This window comes from Pleurodeles waltl, chromosome 12 (assembly GCF_031143425.1).
Source record: "Pleurodeles waltl isolate 20211129_DDA chromosome 12, aPleWal1.hap1.20221129, whole genome shotgun sequence".
Lineage (NCBI taxonomy): Eukaryota > Metazoa > Chordata > Amphibia > Caudata > Salamandridae > Pleurodeles > Pleurodeles waltl.
Window position 1 is genome coordinate 136,145,185 of NC_090451.1, and position 10,588 is coordinate 136,155,772.

The following is a 10,588-nucleotide window of genomic DNA, read 5'->3' on the forward strand; positions in this document are numbered from 1 at the left end:
GTGTGAGCTTCAACCTGATCTCTTTCAGAGGACACTTATAGATTTCAAGGGAAACTAGCAGTAAATGGTGGTGGTTGGCTACAGGGCCAACCCCCTATAAGCTCCCAAACTTGCACCGTGCACGGCCTTCACCTGGCATGCAGCCAGACCCTGCGGCCAGTCCAACCACACAACCCCACACTGTACATGGCCCTTTGGCCATGCACAGTGGGTGTTGACTGCAGCCTGTCTCTCTGGGTATGAGAACAGGTGTAAGAGGGTGTATCCCGGGATGAGAGTAGCTGTGAGAGTCTCTGTCTCTATAGTAAGATTACCTTTCAGTCTGAGCCTTAAAGGTTTGCAGGTGAAAAAAAGTAAAGGTGGGAAATGACTCCAGATACACCCAGAGTCGAACCCTGAACTGTCAGGGTTACCTTCACCGTTACACTATATTTTTTTTTAATTATTATTTTCTTTGCCTTTTACGGGCTATCTGGGACCGCGGAGGGAGCCTCAAGGCCTCCCCCATGGTTCCACCCCATTTATTAATTAAAAAAAAATGTGGTGGCCCTTTACGGCCTATCTTGGACCACAGGTTGAGCCTCAAGGCCTCTCCCGTGGTCCCTCTTGATTGTTTTCATACTTTATTTATTTGCAGCCCTTTACGAACTATCTAGGACTGCTGGGGAAGCCTGAAGGCTTCACCCACGGTCCCAGACGGGTCCTCCAGCATGAGCCTACATTTGCTCCAGCAACCAAAGAGCTGCTTTAAGCAGCAGCCTCAAGCTTGCTGGAGCAAAGCTTTCATCTCTGTTCCCTGCATGCATATTTGCATGCAGGGAACAGAGACGAAAACTTTGCTTTGTGACAGCTGGACCTGTTTGACATGTCCTGCTGTCAGAAAGTGGAGTGCTTGTTGTGACTTGGCTGCAGCTGTCAAAGCTGCAGCCAAGCCACAGCAACCAGCTATATCATAGGAGAGGGCATCCCGGGACATAGCAGGAGCCGGCCCTGGGGGGGGTAATGGTCACCAGGGCCATCAATGACTCCTCGAGAGGGGCTGCATGCCTCTCTCAATTTTGGAGATAGCCCCAGGGAGGTGATGGTCCCCAGGGCAGCAGGGGGGTCCAAAACAGACCACCTTTTTATTTTTTTCAAGTTGGGTGCTCCCCAAGGCTATGGGGTGAGGGGTGCCACGCTACCCTCGCATAATATTTGTGTAGCACCCCAGGGAGGTGGTGGTCCACAGGGGAGTGGAGGGGATGCTCCCTTGCATAATATTTATATACAGCCCTGGGGAGGTGATGGTCACCATAGCAATGGGGGGCACATGGCACCCTGTATATTACTTATGAGTCCCGGGGAGGTGGCGGTCCCCCGGGCAGTGGGAGGGGGCCAGACACCCCCTCCCCCACATTTTGAGAAAAATTTCCCCAGGATTTGGCCCTTCCTGGGGCTTACAAAAAACAAAGTGCAGGAGCCAACACTTTTTTTTTTTTTTTTATTTACACCATATCCATGGATTCACCGTGACTGGCACCATAAATTTAAATGCTTTTTAGCCCTCACCACCTGAGCTAAGGGGTCAGGGTGTCCCTACCCTGGCCCCTTATCTTTTTTTAAAATCTTATTTAGTGGGACTCGACTGAAGCAGAGTTCCAAGATGACTGCCAACACTTCTTAGTTGAAATGTTGGCAGCCAATCATATTGAAGCACAAGATTGGAAGGGCTCACAAATTCTTTGCGTACCGATATATACAAATTTGGATTTCCTATAATTTCTCAAAAACTACTAGACAGATTTACACCAAATGACAAAAAGGGCTCTCTCTGGATCAAGAGCTTCCTTTCTGAAAAATTTGGTGTCATTTCATTTAGTGGTTTTGGTGCTATCGCTTTCCTGTGGGAAGTAACATTAGAATGGCTCTAAATATCACCCCCCTTGTGTGTGTGTGTGTCCAAACAGTGTTTCTACTCCTTCCTTAGACCTGTGGTGGCTCGTTTACCGGGCATCAAAAAACCTGTAATCCATTTTGAAACACAACAGCATTTGCAATATATAAAACACCAAACACGAGCCTTGCTGGTGATTTGTTAGCTGTAGCACAGATTGCCCAATGCATTTATGCATATATACATATATATTACCTACTGGTGGTCACCACTAGGTAATTATAGGTAGGACCTAGTTTCTATATAAAAAGTGTCTTTTTACTTGCCTATATCTTTGTCACTGCTGGACGAATCTTCATGAAACCTTCCAAACAAAATTGCCATTCACGTCAGCTACTATCTCGAGGGTTTCGGGGTGATCTGTCCATGGGGGCTAGAAGAAGGGAGGGGTCCCAAAACACTTTTTCCCACTAATTTTTCCACAGGTATTTTGAACACTGATAGCACCAAAACTACTGGACGGAATTACACCAAATTAAGCAGAAAGGTAGGTCTTGGTCCTGAAAACAACTTTTTTTTTGTTTGATGTAAATCCATTCAGTAGTTTTTGAGAAATTAAGGGGAAAATATGTATATATATGTAGGGACGCAAAGGATTTGCGACCCCTTCCGATCTCGTGTCGAGATCTGTCTGGCTGTGAACACTTCAACCAGGAAGTGCTAGTAGCCATCTTGGGACTCGGCAGTCAAGTCCCAGAAGAAATTGTAAAAAAAAAAGAAGAAAATGAACCAGAGTACAGACACCCTCACCCTCAAGCTCTGGCCTCCCCGACAGCCCTGCAGAAGACTTCCCCAGGGCTTTAATCAAATAAGAAATACCATAGAACAAGTAGGGGGGCCAGATTCCCCCCACTGCCGCGGGGACCACCACCTCCCCAGGACTTTATGAAATAAAAAGAGGAGGTGCCTGGCCTCCCACCACGTGGACTGCCATGTCCCTGGGACTTCATTGGTATTCAGTACAGGGGGGGTAAGAGGCAACCCCACTGCACCTGGGACCACCACCTCCCCAGGGCAAAGATGAAAAAAACAGTGAAAGGAGGTCCATTTTGGACCACGCCTTAGTCCCCGGTGACCACCACCTGCCTGGGGCTATAATTGTAGAGAGGGGTCCAAGCAGCCTCTCTCAATAAGCTAATGATGGCCCTGGGTACTGCCACCTCCCAGGGCCAGCTCCTGCTATGTCCCGGGGTGCCCATCCTGGTACATAGCTGTTTGCTGTGGCTTGGCTGCTGGCTTTGATAGCTGCTGGCAAGTTACAGCAAACACTCCAGTTTCTGGTTACATTGGAGACCTTGAGGCTCCCTCCTGTGGTACCAGATAACCCATAAAGGGCTAAAAAGATATATTAAAAAGACCTTCACACAGAACGTTGAGGGTTCGAGTCCATCCGTAGTCCTTTCCCTCCTTTTATAAAAAAAAAAGTATTTTTTAAGGCACATACTGAAAGGTGATCTTACTGTTTTGATTTGACAAATATATATATTTTGCAATTTGTGCAGAAATATCTAATTCTAAGTATATCATCAACCAAAGCCTAAAAACTGTTAATCTCTAACTCTTTCTTGCTCTCTCTCTTTTAATCTCTTTCTCCCACTCACATCCTTTCTCACCCACTCACAGACCCACTCGGACACTTGCGCACCCAGGTACAGACCCACTCAGACCCTAGAGCACGCACTCACAACCCTACTCAGACCCTCACCCTCCCACTCACAGACCCACTGAGACACTTACGCACCAACGCACAGACCCACTCAAAATCTCACAGACCCACTCACAGATCCACTGACACCCTCTTGTAACCACTCACAGATCTGCGCAGACAATGACACGCCCACTAAGACATTGATGCGTGAACTCTCACACCCAGACAGAGACTTTCACAGCCACTCTCAACCCCAGGTACACCCTCCTACATCTGTTCTCAAACCCAGAGGGATAGGCTGCGGCCAACTGCCGCCGCTCGCGGCCAAAGGGCCATGTGCAGAGTAGGGTGGTGTGGTTAGAGGGGTTGACTTCAGGGACTGGCTGCAGGCCAGCCCTTGCAGGCAACCCATAATGTGCACAAGTGAAGGCCGTTTTCGGTACAAGGTTGGGCTCAGGGCCAGGCCGCAGGCTATGCCCAGTGGCCAACTGGCACCGCACACAGCTGAGTGCCGTGTGCGGTGGTGACTGGAATAACATATAGTAAAATGAAAATTACTATACTTTAAAAAAAACATACAAATTCACTGGAAAAAAAAAACAAAGATTCCAGGGGTGTTATAGTTAGGGAATAGAATTTAAAAACCCCCATAGAAATTCACCTAAAAAAACAAAGGTTACAGGGACGTTACAGTTAGGCTCACATTTTAAATGTACGAAACCAGAGAAATTCACCAGTTACAGTTAGCGTCACCTCAAGTAACTATAACTTGTGCCCTAAGGTAACTATTATTTGGTGTATATATATATACATGTGTATATATATATATATATATATATATATATATATATATATATATATATATATAATTCCTAGTTTTGGATCTCAAAATCATGAATATGTGAAATCTACATTTGTAAAGGAGGTTTACAGGATTGTAAGGTTTTATCAAACCTTTTCATGCAGATTCAGATTCTGAAAAAGGTGAGAGGTAAGGTCAGATGAAGTTTGACCCAGTAATGCTTTTTAATCTCTCTCTCATGGTGCCTCTGTAATTATCCTGCTGTTTTTCAGTGGTCACAATGGTGACAGATATCTGCTAAAATCTAAATCCCATTATGTTCTATGGGATTTAGATTTCAGCGGAAGGGATATCTGTTACCGTTTTGACGGAATAACCTGCCCTCTGAGTTCTAAATCAGGCACATAGTCTCAAAAATTGTGAATGAAAAGAGCTGGGTGTAAATATTGGAAAGAATTACCCCTCCTGGAGTAACCCTTGTATTTAGTTTGTGTGCTTTCTTTTAAATTAGATACACACCCTCTGCTCAGCCAAGTCTTCACTGGCTTATCCAGCTCATTGTCCATATTCAGTGCTCTGGGATGAGGCCTGCAGGAAAAAGGCTGGGTTTGGATTGTCAATGGGAGGATGCAATTTGTCCAGTCCGAACACACCCTCCTAGTCGTTTCCTTTTAAACATCTTACAAAGTTTACTAGATGGACTCAATAAAAGGTGGAGGCATGTTCCAATAATTTGGTAGTGTGCGAGTCAACTGTGAGCAAAAAAGTACAGGGGATGCTACGCGTGAGCAGCATTTCCCTCTTCATTTGCCATCTATAATCCTGCGTCTGTCATGCGGACTCATCTCCCTAAGTGAGGGTGTACCAGAGTTCAGATTCTGTCCATTCTGTCCTTCAAATCGTACTTTCAGGGACCTCACCTTATAGAAATGATCGTGTAATGCTCTACATGTAAATGTGGTCTCCGTAATCAGACCAGTAGTGTGAACTTGGAATGGGAAAACATCCTCTGTAAGTTATATTTTTAGAAATAATACCAATTCATGTTACGGCCCATCTAAGCTCACCGGTACACTTAGAAAGCATTCCCAGACTTTTCTATGGTGCTGATCTAATCTACTTTCTTGATTTGTGAGATAGTAACTTTTTCATTCATTATGTTTTTAAAGAGGCCTTTAGGCACATTCCTTGATGAATATTTTACGGAGGAAGAACCCAAACAATGCATCAAGGCTTTCCAGGAACGCCTGTCTCAGATATCTGCCGAGATTGAAAGCAGAAACGAGTCCTTGCCCGTCAAATACAACTTCCTGCACCCCAAAGTGATTGAGAACAGCGTGAGCGTGTAACTGCAACTAGCCAGCCAGCAAGACCATCCCACGCTTCCTTCCGCAGCCTGACAACTAGCCACTAAAGTGCATAATTCTTGGCCAACACCATACATTGTTTCAGAATCTGACCAGTCAAGTATCAGCATTACATGGTCGTGGTCTGGGGGTCACTTCAACAGAAGTTCGAAGGGCTCCAGTGTTCCATGTGTTAAGAAACGGAAAATAGACTGTTGCTGCAATGGGTCAAGCCTGACAAGAGAAAAGTCAGACAGAGTGATAATGCACTCACAGAAAGCAAGGCATTTTTATTACAAATAAAAACTGATTGACATCTGCCATCTTCCAAACATCTGCCTTAGAAGATCTTAAAATATGAAGAAACCAAAGATTTCCATGTAGTTCCTCCACAAGGATTAGACAACATTGATTCGCTGAAGGTGATGAATTAAAGTGATGCTGACCTGTCACCATTTCACCAAATAACCAAACAAAACCTATTGCGAATGGAAATGTATGCACACTAACGTTCATTTGTCTTTTATTTTTAAAACATTAATAAACAAGCCTTGCAAATTAGAGACGTTCTAATAAAAAGTGTCCTCTTTTCTTACAACTATTCAGAAATGTGTAATTGTGCTCCCTTTCCTCTGCTTTTGTAGACCATTGATGGAGTAAATGTTATTTAAGTTCGGTACCTATTATTGAGGTGAGAGTCATAAGAAAAAAAACTAGGTTCATTTCAATGTAACTAACGCACTGTGAGAAAGTAGCCTCTTTCTAGCCTTGTTACCGCCACTTTTGGCCTGTTTGTGAGTGTATGTCAGGGTGTTTTCACTGTCTCACTGGGATCCTGCTAGCCAGGGCCCAGTGCTCATAGTGAAAACCCTATGTTTTCAGTATGTTTGTTATGTGTCACTGGGACCCTGCTAGTCAGGACCCCAGTGCTCATAAGTTTGTGGCCTATATGTATGTGTTCCCTGTGTGGTGCCTAACTGTCTCACTGAGGCTCTGCTAATCAGAACCTCAGTGGTTATGCTCTCTCTGTACAAATTGTCACTGTCACGCTAGTGACCAATTTTACCAATTTACATTGGCTTACTGGAACACCCTTATAATTCCCTAGTATATGGTACTGAGGTACCCAGGGTATTGGGGTTCCAAGAGATCCCTATGGGCTGCAGCATTTATTTTGCCACCCATAGGGAGCTCTGACAATTCTTATACAGGCCTGCCACTGCAGCCTGAGTGAAATAACATCCACGTTATTTCACAGCCATTTTACACTGCACTTAAGTAACTTATAAGTCACCTATATGTCTAACCTTTACCTGGTAAAGGTTAGGTGCAAAGTTACTTAGTGTGAGGGCACCCTGGCACTAGCCAAAGTGCCCCCACATTGTTCAGAGCCAATTCTCTGAACTTTGTGAGTGCGGGGACACCATTACACGCGTGCACTACATATAGGTCACTACCTATATGTAGCTTCACAATGGTAACTCCGAATATGGCCATGTAACATGTCTATGATCATGGAATTGCCCCCTCTATGCCATCCTGGCATAGTTGGCACAATCCCATGATCCCAGTGGTCTGTAGCACAGACCCTGGTACTGCCAAACTGCCTTTCCTGGGGTTTCACTGCAGCTGCTGCTGCTGCCAACACCTCAGACAGGTTTCTGCCCCCCTGGGGTCAAGCCAGGCTTGTCCCAGGATGGCAGAACAAAGGACTTCCTCTGAGAGAGGGTGTTACACCCTCTCCCTTTGGAAAATGATGTGAAGGCAGGGGAGGAGTAGCCTCCCCCAGCCTCTGGAAATGCTTTGTTGGGCACAGATGTGCCCAATTCTGCATAAGCCAGTCTACACCGGTTCAGGGGACCCCTTAGCCCTGCTCTGGCGCGAAACTGGACAAAGGAAAGGGGAGTGACCCCCCCCCCGGCCTTGCACCTCCCCTGGGAGGTGTCCAGAGCTCCTCCAGTGTTCTCCAGACCTCTGCCATCTTGGAAACAGAGGTGCTGCTGGCACACTGGACTGCTCTGAGTGGCCAGTGCCACCAGGTGACGTCAGAGACTCCTTGTGATAGGCTCCTTCAGGTGTTGCTAGCCTATCCTCTCTCCTAGGTAGCCAAACCCTCTTTTCTGGCTATTTAGGGTCTCTGTCTCTGGGGAAACTTTAGATAACGAATGCAAGAGCTCATCCGAGTTCCTCTGCATCTCTCTCTTCACCTTCTGCCAAGGAATCGACTGCTGACCGCGCTGGAAGCCTGCAAACCTGCAACATAGTAGCAAAGACAACTACTGCAACTCTGTAACGCTGATCCTGCCGCCTTCTCGACTGTTTTCCTGCTTGTGCATGCTGTGGGGGTAGTCTGCCTCCTCTCTGCACCAGAAGCTCCGAAGAAATCTCCCGTGGGTCGACGGAATCTTCCCCCTGCAACCGCAGGCACCAAAAAGCTGCATTACCGGTCCATTGGGTCTCCTCTCAGCACGACGAGCAAGGTCCCTCGAATCCAGCGACTCTGTCCAAGTGACCCCCACAGTCCAGTGACTCTTCAGTCCAAGTTTGGTGGAGGTAAGTCCTTGCCTCACCTCGCTGGGCTGCATTGCTGGGAACCGTGACTTTTGCAGCTACTCCGGCGCCTGTGCACTTCCGGCGGAAATCCTTTGTGCACAGCCAAGCCTGGGTCCACGGCACTCTAACCTGCATTGCACGACGTTCTAAGTTGGTCTCCGGCGACGTGGGACTCCTTTGTGCGACTTTGGGTGAGCACCGTTTCACGCATTTTCGTAGTGCCTGTTTCTGGCACTGTTCCGGGTGCTATCTGCTGCTGAGAGGGCTCCTTGTCTTGCTCGACGTCCCCTCTCTCTCCTGGTCCAATTTGCGACCTCCTGGGCCACAGCAGCGTCCAAAAACGCTAACCGCACGATTTGCAGCTAGCAAGGCTTGTTGGCGTTCTTTCGGCGGAAAAACACTTCTGCACGACTCTCCACGGCGAGCGGGATCCGTCCACCAAATGGAAGTCTCTAGCCCTTTCCGTTCCTGCAGAAACCTCAGCTTCTTCTGTCCAGTAGAAGCTTCTTTGCACCCGCAGCTGGCATTTCCTGGTCATCTGCCCATCTCCGACTTGCTTGTGACTTTTGGACTTGGTCCCCTTGTTCCACAGGTACCCTAGATTGGAAATCCACAGTTGATGCATTGTTGGTTTGTGTCTTTCCTGCATTATTCCTCTAACACGACTTCTTTGTCTTTAGGGGAACTTTTGTGCACTTTGCACTCACTTTTCAGGGTCTTGGGGAGGGTTATTTTTCTAACTCTCACTATTTTCTAATAGTCCCAGCGACCCTCTACAAGGTCACATAGGTTTGGGGTCCATTCGTGGTTCGCATTCCACTTTTGGAGTATATGGTTTGTGTTGCCCCTATCCCTATGTTTCCCCATTGCATCCTATTGTAACTATACATTGTTTGCACTGTTTTCTAAGACTATACTGCATATTTTTGCTATTGTGTATATATATCTTGTGTATATTTCCTATCCTCTCACTGAGGGTACACTCTAAGATACTTTGGCATATTGTCATAAAAATAAAGTACCTTTATTTTTAGTATAACTGTGTATTGTGTTTTCTTATGATATTGTGCATATGACACTAAGTGGTACTGTAGTAGCTTCACACGTCTCCTAGTTCAGCCTAAGCTGCTCTGCTAAGCTACCATTATCTATCAGCCTAAGCTGCTAGACACCCTATACACTAATAAGGGATAACTGGGCCTGGTGCAAGGTGCAAGTACCCCTTGGTACTCACTACAAGCCAGTCCAGCCTCCTACATTGGTTGTGCAGCGGTGGGATAAGTGCTTTGAGACTACTTACCACTCTTGTCATTGTACTTTTCATAAGAGAAAAATATACAAAACAAGGTCAGTGTATATACACATAGCCAAAATGTTTTGCATTTCCTCTTTTCACTCTTTTCTAAGTGCTGAAAAGTGCTTCTAACTTTCTAAAAAGTTCTAAAAAGTTTAAAAAGTTTTTTTCTCTGTCTTTCTAAAAGCTCTGACAAACTTTTTTCTCTTTTTCTATCACTTTAACTCTCTCTAAAATGTCTGGCACAGGCCAAAATGTTGACCTGTCTAAGATTGCATATGATCACCTTAGCTGGAAAGGAGCAAGGAGTCTCTGCATAGAGAGAGGTTTGAGTGTAGGTGTTAGAAATGGGGTTTTTGGTTGGCAGTCAGGTTACCCTCTGTCCAAGCAAAAGCCCTCACTCTAGTCAGGGTAAGTCACACACTATCCAAGATTATCCTGTGCCCACCCTCTGGTAGCTTGGCACGAGCAGTCAGGCTTAACTTAGAAGGCAATGTGTAAAGTATTTGTGCAATAAATCATACAATACCACCATATAGCACCACAAAAATACACCACACAGTGTTTAGAAAAATATATAATATTTATCAGGATAATTGTAGGTCAAAAAGAATAAAGATGCAATGGAAAATTGTAGAAATATCACAGGAAAGTGATATAAAGTGTCTTAAGTCTTTAGAATGTAACAAAAGTCTCTTTCAAGCACAAGTACCTGGTTCGGAGTGGAAAATCTCCTCAGAGGGCCACAGGAGAAGAGATGCGTGGAAAAAGGGTGTGTGCGTCGATTTCTCCTCAGCACACAAAGACTTGCGTCGTTCTTTTCCACGCGGGGAAGTCGGGCGTCATTTTCCGGCGCGCAGACAGTCTCTTTTCGTGGATCGCGGGGATTACCAGATGTCCCGGGTCTGTGCGTGGATTCTCCGACTTGTTTTCCGGCTGCGCGTCGTTCTGCGGGGCTGCGCGTCGAAGTTTCGATCTCACGGTAGGCGTCGCGTCGATTTCTCCTTGGAAG

At 46.0% G+C, this 10,588-nt stretch overlaps 1 protein-coding gene across 1 annotated transcript in view; it reads left to right on the forward strand.

Moving 5' to 3' along the window:
* LOC138268035 (hydroperoxide isomerase ALOXE3-like) overlaps positions 1-6,292 on the forward strand; it is a 306,669-nt gene extending 300,377 nt beyond the window's left edge. Inside the window, exon 14 of the mRNA XM_069217367.1 lies at positions 5,553-6,292. Coding sequence (XP_069073468.1) covers positions 5,553-5,732 — 180 coding nt within the window. The 3' untranslated portion in view covers positions 5,733-6,292. The remainder of the gene's footprint in view (positions 1-5,552) is intronic.
* Positions 6,293-10,588: the final 4,296 nt, after the last annotated feature.